Below are 13,623 nucleotides of genomic sequence, written 5' to 3' on the forward strand. Positions count from 1 at the left end.
TTTTTCTGACTTTTTCCCCTGCTCACTCACTCTGCTTTCTTCACATTGGCTTCCTTCTGTTCCAGGGACAGTCCAGACATGTCCCCCCCCCGCCCCCCAGGGCCGCGACAATGACTTCCTCTGCAGGGGACGGTGTCCCAGAGGCAACTGCATGGACAGCTCCTGGCTTCTTCCAAGTCTTTGCTCAAATGTCACTACCTCCTGGAAGCTTCACTCTCTGACCATCTGTTTAAAATGGCTGCTCACCTCCTACCCCCAACCCCATCCTTCTCATCCAGCTTTCTGTCTTTTCCCTGGACCTACCACCCTCTGACTTACTACTATATCACTTAATCACTTATGACTTTGGTTTAACATTTCTCTTCCTGCACTGGAATGTACATTCCAAAAAGGCTGGATCTTTGTTTAGTTCAGTGTTGTTCAATCCAGAACAGTGCCAGCTGCTCCAAAATTACTTGTTGACTAAGGGAAAGCATGAATGAACGAGAAGGATAGACAAATTCTGCCTGAGAGTTCTAGGGAGAATCACGAGGAAGAGGCCTTTGAGCTGGGTTGTTGATGGACATGCTGGATTGGACAGTCAGGTTTTCTGAGGAAAGACATTCCAGGTGGAAGGAATATTTTGAGCAGAAGATGAAAAGTGATGGACCTCTTGAGGATTCCTGGAGCCAGGGCTCGCGGGGGCAGAGAGAGTGGTTGTGGTGGGTGTACAAAGGGAAGAAAATATTTAATGTGCAGGTAGCAAAGGACATGTTATTAATCCCTGCCGGCGATCAGACAGCATGCATGTCAGGGACCGGAATCGAGGACTGTGAAGGCAGGGGTGCTCGGAGCCCAAGCCATCGGGTCCCTGGGAGAAATCAGTCAGTCACGTGAAGAGTGTTTGCTCGTGAGACCTGACTTTACTAGTGGACTTGCCTGTTTCCTAACATGGTCACGGGCTTATTATGCCTCATAACGACTAGGGAAGTGAGTTTTGCATGTATCAAATCTTTTTTGATAAATTCAAATCAAAAAAATGAATTGCATCCTGTGTCAACCAGCTGAGGGACTTGGAGTTCCTGCACGGGGACTCGGCTGACCTCACGCTAGTTCTGCCGTGACACTGGAGACCCAAGCCTGGGGGCTCTCTTTATTGCTTGACAAGAATTTGAGCTTCAGGGCCTCCCCTGGTGGCGGAGCGGTTGAGCGCTGGGCTGCGAAGCTGCCCACAGCCTCTGTAGCACCGGTTCAATCCCCGGCCGCCTCCGAGGGTCCCACATGGTGCGACAGACCCCTCCTGCCATGCCCGCTGCTCCCCTCAGCAGTGTGCTTCGGTCCTTCTGCCTGTTCTGCTCCCCGCTTTGGCTCTGGTGAATTCTCTCACCCTCCCGCGCTTCTGACTGTACCCAGTGCTTGTATAAATAAATAAATAAATCTTTAAAAAAAAATAGAATTTGAGCTTCTTTCCATTTCCCACCATCATCAGAAATAACGTTTTTTTCATCCAGTTGCTTTAGCAGACCCAGGTCTCGCCTTCCTTTTCCACTTCAACTCATCTGGGGTCATTATTAGCAGGTCATGGAGCTGCTGGGTGGGCCTTGACCTTCTTCCCAGCCCTGCCAGGACTGACTCTGCACTTGACCTTCTGGGGCGGGTCTGCTGCTCTCCCGTGGCTGGTGGGTGGCAGGGAAGCATGTCTCGGCCCCCCGGAGTGTCTTCGGGCTGGCTTGTTGCTCACTGGGGAGTAAACCTGGTCTTCTTCCTCCCCCAGATGTTAGTAGGCAGGACGAGGCGGAGGGCGAACTCAGCGAAGGCGAGCACTGGTATGAGAACTCTTCCGAGACTCCCTCCGAGGCGTCCTATGGAGAAGTCCAGGAGAACTATAAGCTGTCTCTGGAGGACCGGATCCAGGAGCAGTCCACCTCCCCCGACACCTCCTTGGGGAGCGCCACCCCCAGCAGCCACACGCTGGAGCTGGTGGCCCTCGACGGCGAGGTCCTGCGAGACTCCCTGCCCGCTCAGGACCACCTCTCTCCCGGCGTGTCTTCTCTGTGTGACGAGGACGCCCCCGGCTCCACCAAGCCCCTGAGCAGCAACCTGCGGCGGCTGCTGGAGGCCGGCTCCCTCAAGCTCGAGGCCGCGGCCACGGCCAACGGCAGGGTGGAGTCTCCGGTCAATGTCGGCTCGAACCTCTCCTTCTCCCCGCCCTCCCACCATGCCCAGCAGCTCAGTGTCCTTGCCAGGAAGCTGGCAGAGAAGCAGGAACAGAATGACCAGTACACTCCAAGTAACCGTTTTCTCTGGAATCAAGGTAAGTGGTTGCCAAACTCAACCACCACCTGCGGCCTGTCCCCGGATTCCGCCATCCTCAAACTGAAAGCTGCAGCCAATGCTGTCCTGCAGGACAAATCTCTCTCCAGGACTGAGGACACCATGCGATTTGAGTCCTTTTCCTCCCCTTTTAGCTCCCAGTCTGCCAGTTCCACCCTGGCAGCTTTGTCCAAGAAGGTCAGTGAGAGAAGCCTGATGCCTGGCCAGGAGCACCCGCCCCCGGCCAGCTCCTTCCTCTCCCTGGCCTCCATGACCTCCTCGGCCGCCCTCCTGAAGGAGGTGGCCGCCAGGGCAGCTGGCAGTCTGCTGGCGGAGAAGTCGGCCCTGGTGCCTGAGGACCCGCTGCCGCCACAGCCTTCGGAGAAGAAGCCGGAGAAGGTCACCCCGCCGCCGCCGGCACCCCCACCGCCCCCACCGCCACCACCACAGTCCCTGGAGCTATTGTTACTCCCGGTTCCTAAGGGGAGAGTCTCTAAACCCTCCAACGCAGGTACGCCATCTTTTCTTTGAATGCTCATGTGAGTCTTTGTCACTGTCCGTCGCGACGTCTCGCGCACCGCCTGGGCCTGTTGGGGTCCCCATCTTGAGCCGAGGCCGGGATTTTGAAAAGCACAACAAAATCCTTGAAGTGAGCAGGGAGCGGGTTTTCGTGCACGTCTTCCACAAAGGCTTCCCAAATAGCTGCCTTCCTGAAAGGGGGCGAGTCATCTTGGAGACACGCGGCCCTCCTCCCGTCCAGGGAGATGATTTTTTTTTTTTTTTTTAATTTTTCTCACCAAGTTCAGGCGAGGTCCATGCAAGCTATATTTAATGGGGGAAGATGAAAGCATCTTTGTCGTGGAGTGCACGGCACCCCTGAACGTAGGGGACAAAACCCCACTGCTTTTGAAACAGCGGACAAGGGGGAGCCCACCCTCCCGCTGTCTGCGCCACAAATGGACTTTTGTGTAATCAGGAACTACTCTGCCCTAATTTATCACAGCACACGCTTTTATGTTAGCATTTTTATTCCCTTTTTGTGGAATTTAAGCCTTTTCCATTTATCCTGTGCTTCTGTAATTTCTGGTCATATAAGAACTCTAAAGAATATTGTCATTCAGGCATCATCAAAGCATTTCCTGCAAAGGCTTAATTGTATGCCAGTCCAATCCTATGCTGAAGGAATGTGCATGTGGAATATTTGAATCATAACTGTTTCTTGGGGGGCGGGCAGCCTTGCCAGAGGGGGCAGCGCTGTCTTGGAGAGTCTTGACACTCACAGTTGTCATCTGAGGGAGCAGTGGGGTCACGTGAGACCCCACGTGGAGCATTGTCTCTTGTGCTGGGCTGTTAAGTTGTGCTCATGGTAAATCATGGTCTCGGGGTGGGGACTGGGGACTGCATTCGAGGCTCCAGGAGCTCGCGCTCCCCGGGAGCAGGAAGAGGCTCTGCGTGTCCCCATCGGTACACACACTCCGTTGCTTGTGTCTCGCCAACTGCTGGGTATTTGCAGCCACACTTGGCGAGCATGCTCGGCATGGCCGGCATCAGCTGGATAGTCGCAGCTAACCTCGATTGGAGGCACTGGTGACAAATTTCCATTTTAATTGCTGAGCCAGCCATAGGCAATAATTATAATTACTTAAATACTTGCGTGAACTGCACGATAGAACTGGGAACGTGGATACCTGAAACTTTTATGACTCCAGGCGATCCAAACTTCTCACTCCAGAGTTTCTAAAGTATCAATAAAATCCTGAATGTTTGCCCATTTGAGTTTCACTTCTCTCACCTCACCTGCCATCTGGTGAAATAGAGAAATGACTGAAAGTCGGAAGCAAGGGGAAGTGTAGGGGCGGGACGCGAGCTGGGGGATCTTGCAGTGGAGGTGATGGCTCCTGATGGAGAGAAATTTCATGTAGGAGTCGTGGCAGGGAGGTCTGCGTAGGTGGAAAATGTGATTTTATAAGTGTTCTTTATCTGGTTGTTGAATAAACTTATTCGTGGTGCTTATGCTATAAATTCACCTGGACGTTATTTAGAAAAGCTGATACAAAATGAATCATAAACTGCACTTGACTCGAGACTGGGAAAGATCACTGATAAAACTTTCTTCTGAAGATGAGCTGTAGTAACGTTTCTCAAATTGTCTCGAACCCCGTCAGCAAGAGCTGTGACGCCTCCTCTCCCCTCCAGTGACGAGCTGCAGGTGGTGGCAAGAAGGCTGTCCTGAGCCTCTAGCTTCGGGTAGACTTTGCCTGTTTTGTGGTAGAATACACCCCAGGAAGATGTGCTCCCTGCTTGGTTTAAATGCACTTAATTCATGCCAACATCTCAATGAGCTGCTCAGCAAATTTAATAGAGAAGCTTTAAGAAATCAGTTTTTTTTCCCCTTATCTTTTTACTGAATTTCTTCTGTTGTTCAATCACTTAATATTTTAATCAATGAGTCTTCAAATCAAAAGAGGCGGGGAAGGAACTTCCAGAATGTGGGCTCTGTGGCCCCGCTGAGGGGCTGGACCTAAGTCTCGTGTTCCACTTGCCTCTGTTCACAGTCCAAGACCTGGCGAAGCAGCTGCAGGGCCGGGTGATTGTATTACAAAAATATTATTTTTGTAAAACTTACAGAAGAGGAGAGATCACTGCAAAGAAAGGGTCCTTGAAGAGTGTTCGGGACGCCCATGTGGACACAGCCCCAGTTCGAGTTCTGGTTCTTGTTGCCGGGATGGGAAGTGGAGGGGGCCTCTGTGCCCTCGTGTTAGTTACACTTCCCAATATCCCACGGAGGTGTCGGGTTAAGAAGGAATAGGTAGATATTCAATTTAGTTACTTTGCTTCATGAGCACGTGAATTGGTTTGGTCACAGATTTTTGAATCAGAGCAGTGGTTGGGAAGGTTGGTCTTCACCATCAGCCCTTGCTCCCTCCCCCCGACACTCTAAACTATTGGGGCCAGCATGGGGACGTAACGGCTTTACCTGACCCTGAAAAAGCATGATGGCAGCAAGCTAAAGCCCTCACCCATGATTCTCAACATTTCCAAGCATTTCTCATTATTATTTTTCCTCTACCTTAAAAAGTAATCTGAGTTTAATTCAAAATAGATGTGCAGGGGAAGAGTTCCTGTTGCTTAATGACTTAAATGAGCAGATATTTCCCTTTTCTCCCCCTCAAAACACCCCAAGAACAAACTGCATACCCTCCTGATTTCAAACTGGGCTTCCATTTGAAAACTGTTTCTCAAAAAGCAGAAAGGGCATATAAAGTTGATTCTAGAGTCACAGAGAGACAGGTGCTGGAAAAGGCAATCCTCTATTGAGTAATTTAGACTCCAGCATTTCTTTGACCTTCTTTAGGTCAAGAGAAGTCCACACCATGGGAGGAGAAATGTCTTTTAGGTCTGGCCTTATTCCTCTTTTTTGAACAGGTTTCTGTCGTTGCCAGGGTAAGGGGCAATTAATTCCTTAAAGAGTCCATCCCTGGATTGCCTTTTCCCCACGAGAGCGACGTGACACTTGAGGAGAGGTCCCCTCCGTGTGACCCTGCGACCCAGCACATGCTACACGGCTTCTCTGAAAGAAGACACGCTAGAGAGAAGATTATGTCCGTTTGCTATAAAGATAAATGTCACACATTCACTCAATTCTCTTTGAAGCTACTGTTCTGTTGCAGCTCCGAATAAAATAAATGGTTTTTATTTTAAAGACAAGTTTCTTGTAGAAGGCCAACAAGATTTCCTAGATGCCAGCCAGGCTCGTTAGAAAAAAAAAATAAAAAGGGTTTCAGGGAGAAGGTTTCCCCATCTTATTTTCCTGAATACAATTTAAATATGCTTTGAAGCAAATAGGCCTCGTGTAGTTGAAGACTGAGAGTATTTTCTGGACCAACAGATATTGTTTGCTGGCTTCTGTTTTCTTTCTTATTTATGTGATGTTATTATTATTAACTTTATTGCAAAAGCATAGAAAGCCCAGAAAGTGAGGTAACCTCTTCTGCTACTCCCATTAGGTCCATGGTTATTAATAGCTGTGTCTGGAAATGATCACATATAGGAACCTGTTTAGAAAATTCACTTTTTAGTCAAGTTGTAGAACTATCTGTTACTCATCTCCATTATAGTGCCCCAGGGATTTAAGCGTAGGGTAGCTCTAGATCTGACTCTTCTGTAGTTTTATTGACTAGTTACCTGCATACGTGGTTAATATCAATGTCAATAACTGCAGATCGGCCCAGTGACACCCTCTGACAGTGACACCCTCTGCTAACAGAGTTTTCTCATTAAAAGCTATGAAATCCAAGGACATTGTTAGAAGGTGGATGGATCGCTCCGCATGGTTGTGTACCTTAGGTTGACAGGCATAGAGGGGAGATGGTGAGGCTACAGACTGCACACCCAGAGGTGCTGGCACCCGGAAGTCCTTCCGTGTTCATGGCAAGGTCTGTTTGCAGGAACTACCCACTTGCAAATTATCTCAATTTTCTTCAAATGGGATCTAACAAAACAACCTTTTATTTCAAAGTCTATGGGCACAGCTACATTTGTTTTAAAAACACCCTGCCTTGAGTTGAAGCAATTAAATTAATAAAACCCTTTGTGATTTTTTTTAAGCCCAGGGAAGTTTTTTTTTTTGTTGCTTTGTGGGTCTCCACAAAGATGGTAGAGCAGCTTGTCCCCCCTGACTCGTGAGGGCTTCACCCCACTTTAGTTTCCTCTGCTGTAAATTGAGCTGGTTAAGAATTATCTCCAAATTCTCTCCCGCTTTGAGATTCCTTGCTTTTACTTTCTGCTTTTCTTTAGCTCTATTTGTCTATCAGTTCAAGACAAACATATTATTTTTTCTATTTTTGAACTTAGTATGGTGCTGCTTGTAAATCACTATCAGACCTCCCACAAAATCGTCTCCGCCTGAGGCAGATCTCATCCATTGTAAATAGTTTAACGTATACCTTTGCACCACAGACTTTTAAAATATAATCTGCTCTAAATTCATGGTGGAGCTCGGTGAGGTCTGAGTGCATGAATGTCTCTGTTTATACACGTCCTTCCACGTGTACTGCGACAGTGATAGCCGCGCACTCCTGGGCTAACACACCTTCCTGGAGCCTATCCATTCATCCATTTCCATGTCCCAACCCTCCCCACTTAACCTCACCATAACCCAGTGCACAGGCATTGCACTGTACCTTGTACCCACACTGTGTGTGTGGTGGGGTCACAAGGTGAGGATGTCCAGCCCTGCTCAGCCATGCCCCCTCCACCTCTTCTCCCCTGCTCTCTCTCATTTCTCTCTCCCTGCCCAGCTGAACTTGGCCATCAAAGTCTGTGTAGGCTGAGCCCAACCCTACATGGTTTCAGCGCATGGATTCCGGCTCCTTTGTCTCCTCCTGGCTCTGGTGATGAGCCAGCACATTGGTCCTGTGTGTTCATTATGTGATGTTGGTTGCATTTACAGATGCATGTGGTGAGTTGTCTGCTTTGGGGAGGCAAGAGCTTATGATCACTACTATTACTGCAGCAGCCACTACTGGTAGTTTCTGCTGACGGCGTGCCAGGAGATGCCACGTATTTATTATCTCTTTTATTCCAACAGTAGTTTTCCCTATAAAGAGAACATGTTTTCTCTAGGGGAGCGAAAGAGCAGCTATCCTTCCTGTTGGGTCTGTGAGCATTTGGTGGGACTTAGTTGTGTTGCAGCGATACTAACTAGCTGGTGATAGAGTTGGGAGAGGCTGTTTTATGAGACTGTTGTAAACTAGGTAAAATTATGAAAAGTTCAATAATGTTGCCTTAAGACTGTGTGGTTCGTTCTGAGGAAGTGGTCCTGTTTCCTTAGACTCTAAATTTGAGTGAAAGGTTCGGTTGTCAGCTCTTTGAAAACAGTTGGGCATACAAAATAGAATCTCCTTACTTCCTCCCTGCTCTAAAGTAGCTTCTGTCATCGAGGCAAGGAAGGCACTCTACTAAAACAAGAATTTCTTTTCTTGAATAAATAAAAATTAAATGTTACCAGGGAGATTACTGGCCAAGTTGGAAACTCGGCCATTATATTCTGCTACTTTAATTGATTTATGTTTTTAAAATTAAGGTAGCGTTACTTAAAAACCTTGTATATAATTTAGAAATATAGGATCCCACCTCTTCCTGTGTTTGTGGCCACACTACACTCACCCCCAAGGCACCCATAGTCCACCATTATTCTGCTTGCTTTTATCTTAGCTCTGTCTTCCTTCCCTGCCATGATCAGTTGAAAATCTCTAGCAGTTCTAGTAGTGTAGCTGTTTGACCACATAACTCACAGTTAGTTTCTCTTCATTAGGAGTGTTCTCATTTTTCCCCAGTCAATCCAAGTCCACATCCATGTAAGCTTTGGTATTAACTAAAAGGAAGGAAGCAAATCTCCAAAATAAAATCGAGCTATATGAAAAGCTGACATGCGCTCTGTAACTTTGTAAAGCCGAGGCGAGTAGGGTGTGGATGGGGCTGCCAAAATAGGAAGCACACTGGTTATGTAGGGCAGGCGAGGGGTCTGGGGGACAGAGACCCTCCTTTGTCAGCTAATGTCTTTTTATTGCCTTCCTGGGATGTGGCCTGAGTTGGCAGCTCAGTGGAGGACAAGTCTTTTTTTCTCTCCTTTCCCCAGACAGTTCTGCCAAATCAGGCAGGTTTGGGCTTAGGGAGTGGGAAATACTTCCTAAAGACAGGACGACTGGCTGCCTATTTGCATATCTCTTTTTTTAACTCATTTGATGTTCATGTAACCCAAAATAGGCATCATTATCTTTTTTTTTTTCATTCTAGCTTATGTCAGTAGTCTCACCTAGAGGTCTGATTTAGTCCTTTCTCTCAAGTCTGTTGTTCGCCATGTCATCTTGGTGATCTAGATATCAGAGTGGAGGACATGGTGATGAAGGACAGAAGAGGAGGCCAGTTGAGGGGGGACTCGAGGTTAGCAGAGCAGTCAACACAGACAGACAGCAGGACAGCTATGGCATATTAACACAAAGCTTGTCTATGGACCTCTCTAGGGAGGGCTTTCTCCAGAGTAAAAGGAAACCCTCAATACCCACCCTATCCCTCAATCAAAAAAGGAAATACTTTGGATGGAACACATCCCAAGTAGAAGTTTCAGACTTGAAGGCTGTATTTTTGGATAGAAGATTCTTTTTCAAGATGCTTGGTTGAACTAACCACTATTGGTATTAGCTAGGCTGCCTTTTTGGAATGTCCTAATTTTATTCCAGAACCCTCTGGTCCCATCCACTTAAAGTGGTTCGTTGCCTGTAGAGACTCAATTGACTCCATGAATTAATAATGAGATGATTTTAAAGTTTACCCTGGAGAATAATTCCTTTTAAAATTATAAAAGCAATGTATGTGTTAAAAATTTCAAATAATCCAGAAGACTATAAAATGAAAAAAAAATCTCCCCCCTGACCCTTTGCCCCTTCCTTTTAATCCATCATCCTTCAAGGTTAATTGATTGCAGGTTTCTTGGGTATGCTTGCAGAAACTGTTGATGTAAGTAAAAGGATATCTTTTTGTTTGTTTCACTTATTCATTCCATGCCCCCCTCCTCTTATTTATTTATTTATTTTTTTGCTCAAGTGTTCTACAACAAATTTCAGGTATCATATCTTTTTCTGTAAATATCCCATATATGTCTCTAACAGATCAAATAATAGCCACAACGTCATGGTCACATTGGACGGGACTAGGAACACTCACACTATGGTCTGTATTTCTGTGATTATCTCAACAGTGCCTTTTCGTAATTGCTGTGTTCAAATGAGGATCAAAATTAGCTTCACACCTTGCATTTGTTATATATGTCCCTCACTTGTCTTTCATCCATAGCCCTTTCTCTTTTTAAAAAGCCATTTACTTGTTCAAGAAACTGGGTCATTTGTGCTATAGAATTTCCTACCTTCTGGGTTTGGCTGATTCCATTACTGGTGTGTTTAATAAATGTTGTTTTAATCACCCGCATTTCCAGTAAACTGTTAATTTGTAGAGAGGCTTGATTATTTGGTAAGAATATTTCTAGACGGTTGATCAGAAGGCACGCCAGATTGTTCCATTTTTTCGTGGTGATTAAGATTGAACAATGGTTTTTGGTATCATCAGCTTGCTCCATCCTTTATAAAGTTCTCTATCAGTCTTTCCCCTAAAGGTTTTAGCAGCGATTGCTTCCCAGTTTTTAGAAAATAAAAATAATCATCCTAGACATACAGTTTTGTAGCTTGTTTTATCCACCTACACTCATATCTTGGACATGTTTCTGTATCAGCATCTGTAGATCCAGTTCATTTTTAAAAATGGTTTCGTGTATTTTTATGGTATGTATGCGCTACAACTTATAGCCTGTTTGAAAAGTAACGACTGAGTCCTCAACCCTGTGCTTTCTGTGTCCCTGAATTTCTGATGTAACTGAGCGTTACATCGCGGGACCCTGGTGCAGGGAGGAACAGCAGGGTCGGGGCTGACAATAGTCAGGGTGGGGGAGACAACAGTCTTCCTTGGAGCACGTAGTTGGGATTTTTTGCTTTCCCCCCAAATTGAAGCATTTGTAGCTGCCTGGTTAACAGCTCTTCCCAAAGAGGCCTGGGGAGGGATGGGGTGGATGGGGTGCACCCGACTGCTGGCACTGGGAGGGCGCAGTACAGAGGAAGGGACGTCTCGTTACTGGCAGCCAGTGGACAGAAATAAGAGGGTGAAACGCCCTGACCTTGAGACCCCCTGATGGCTAAGCTGGCGGCAGCAGCAGCTGAAGCCTCGAACAGCCTTCGGACCTAGCATTTGTCTCCAAGGGAGTTGGTGCTGTGTGGCTGTTGGTCTTCACCTGGTGCGGGACCTTAGTCCCTGTCTCATGTGGCTTGTCTTGTATTTCTTGCTGGTTTTCAAGTTCAGGAATTTAGATATGGACCTGCACTTGGCAGTTTCCTTCAGGAAACAAAATCCCTTTGCAGACGCCTTCCTAAGCGTGGGGTGGCCTTCAAAGTCAGACTGACACCAGGCTACATGATCCGATTTTGAAAAACAAACTCGGGAGGCAAGAACGAGATGAATGTGGGCTTCTACCTGAAGAAAAGGAGTAATAAAACCGGGTCCTACATCAAGTCTTGTCAGTGTTGGGGGGGAGAAAAACACACAACTTCCTATCGTGTTTAGAAGTTCATTCTAGAACTCTGAGTGTCACGAACGCCAGATGCCCTGTTCTTTCTCATTGTCCTTAATGTCTCTTTCTCTCTCCTTATTCCAAGCCTCAGAAGAAGAAAGTGGAAAGCCTTTCCAGTGTCCAATATGTGGTTTGGTTATAAAAAGGAAGAGTTACTGGAAGCGGCACATGGTGATTCACACAGGTTTAAAAAGTCATCAGTGTCCGCTCTGTCCATTCCGGTGTGCTCGCAAGGACAATCTCAAATCCCACATGAAGGTAAGCCGGCCGCGGGCGGCGCTGAAGGGGCAGACTCTGCCCGGCCTTGCACCTGCGGGAGACAGGAGAGGGGCCACTGGTGGGGCTGATGAAGAGGGCACCCGAGGTCAAGGTGGGCGGGGTCCAGGGTGCACCTGGGAACAGGGTCTCATGTGAAGGTCTCGAGGCTCCTTTTACAACCAAGGTCTTAGAGGCAGAGAGAAGCTTCAGCACCTGAGTAATGTACATTGTGTAGACCCAGCCTTTCCTATTGGGGTGCAGCAGCCTAACCTGACCTGGCACGGTGCTCATTTCTAGGGCCTTGGAGGGGGATTTGGGGAAGAGCAAGAAACCAAGACAAGTCCAGGAAGGAACTTGCTTCCCTCTGTACAGACTGGCCTCTTCTGGCGCTGCCTTGCTCTGGAGGGTCACGCGGAGATACCTTTAGGGGTGTGAGGACATGGGAGAGACGCCTGGGTTTCTCATGATCCCTGAGGGAGGCTTGGGGCCACTCCTGGGGCCAGGCTTGGGACCCTGCCCTCCCTGAGGCTGTTGGTGTCTGAGAAGTCCTAATGCCCAGTGTCACGCTTCTAAGGATATTGTTTTCTATGTTCTAATGAAATCAGTTGGGGTTGGGGTGTGGGTGCCTGTAATGAGCAAACAGAATTAACTCTTAGTGTCGATGTTATGTGAGATGGCAGAAAACTGTCATCTAGAAATCCCTTTAGCAGCCCCATCTATGCTAAGGGTCTCATCTAATTTAAAGAGAAAGCTGAGGTTTTTGAATATGATGCACCTGAGTTTAAATTCATTGTGCAGCTCACCAGCCTTGAACAAATGAACCTGTAGACTCTCAATCTTTTCATCTGTTAAGTGGGGATCGTAGTGTTTGTCTAGAAGAGCTGTCATCAGTGTTTATCAGCAAAGTACCTCACTCAGGAAGTAACTCATTGCAGTGGTAGTTATCAATTTCACTAACTATTATTGAACATCTTATAACAACAATTGTTATAATGATGTTTTCAATATGTTTTGGCTGTTGACACTGTTTACGAAATGTCTACTTTCCTGCCCTAAGAAGGAGAGTCTGTGTTCATCATTAAGATATTGGCTTTTTTCCAAATCTTGTAGACTTGTTCTTCCAAAAAGATCAGTAATCACTGTTGAGAATTGTAGCTTTTAAAAAACAAGTGTGATCAAATAGAACTTCTCACTGACTTTAGGAAATAGCTTAGAAGATTAAAAAAAAAATTAAATCCATGATGTAATTTGTTTTCTGTCATTTGCCTTTTCTCCTGGGAGCAACATGCCCTTCATCTTCAGAATCCATTTAACCAGGAGTTCTGGTTGGTTGAATTTTAGTGAGCAGACTTAGTTTTTACTTTAACCCTCCTCATCCCCTATCACCTCTTCCCTAAGTAAAATCTCATATTTTACATCTGCGAAGAGGATTTCATTAGCAGGACGAGACTTCAGAAGGAAGACCTTTAAAACTAAAATGTGTTTTAGTGACTCTGTCCTACACTGTGTTTAGAAATCAGGTCTGGCAAATTTAAAGCTTCAGTGAGCAGAAAACTTGCATCAAGCCTGACACCTTGTAAGCTTGGTTTCAGCTCAGGGTCACTTAAAACAACCTATTTATAAACCCATGGGGGAAAAAAAAAAGCTGGGTTTTCAATAGCGGAAACTGCTGACCCTTAAACTGCAGGGAGATGAGTTGGGTGCCTTGATGCTCCCGACGGTCGGCCATGACAGTGTGACAGATGAGAGTCGAGGGCCCCGCGGGTCGCGGGGTCTTACAATGCTTTCAGAACAAATCAATAACCAGTACAATGAAGCAGTTGTGTGAAATGACTACTTTATTCCAACTCCTAGTGTCCTAACCTGTTGAGCTGCCACGGGAGCTCTTGCAAGGGCAG

At 46.7% G+C, this 13,623-nt stretch overlaps 1 protein-coding gene across 8 annotated transcripts in view; it reads left to right on the forward strand.

The window, feature by feature from the left end:
- Positions 1-13,623, forward strand: part of ZNF827 (zinc finger protein 827) — a 150,682-nt gene that overhangs the window by 29,318 nt on the left and 107,741 nt on the right. For all 8 annotated transcript variants that reach the window (XM_054690365.1, XM_054690369.1, XM_054690368.1 and 5 more), the window contains exons 2-3: positions 1,754-2,803; positions 11,553-11,725. In XM_054690365.1, the coding sequence (XP_054546340.1) occupies positions 1,754-2,803; positions 11,553-11,725 (1,223 nt within the window). The remainder of the gene's footprint in view (positions 1-1,753; positions 2,804-11,552; positions 11,726-13,623) is intronic.

Source organism: Talpa occidentalis, unplaced genomic scaffold (assembly GCF_014898055.3).
Source record: "Talpa occidentalis isolate TD23 unplaced genomic scaffold, MPIMG_talOcc4v2.1 talOcc4.8, whole genome shotgun sequence".
Taxonomy (NCBI): Eukaryota; Metazoa; Chordata; class Mammalia; order Eulipotyphla; family Talpidae; genus Talpa; species Talpa occidentalis.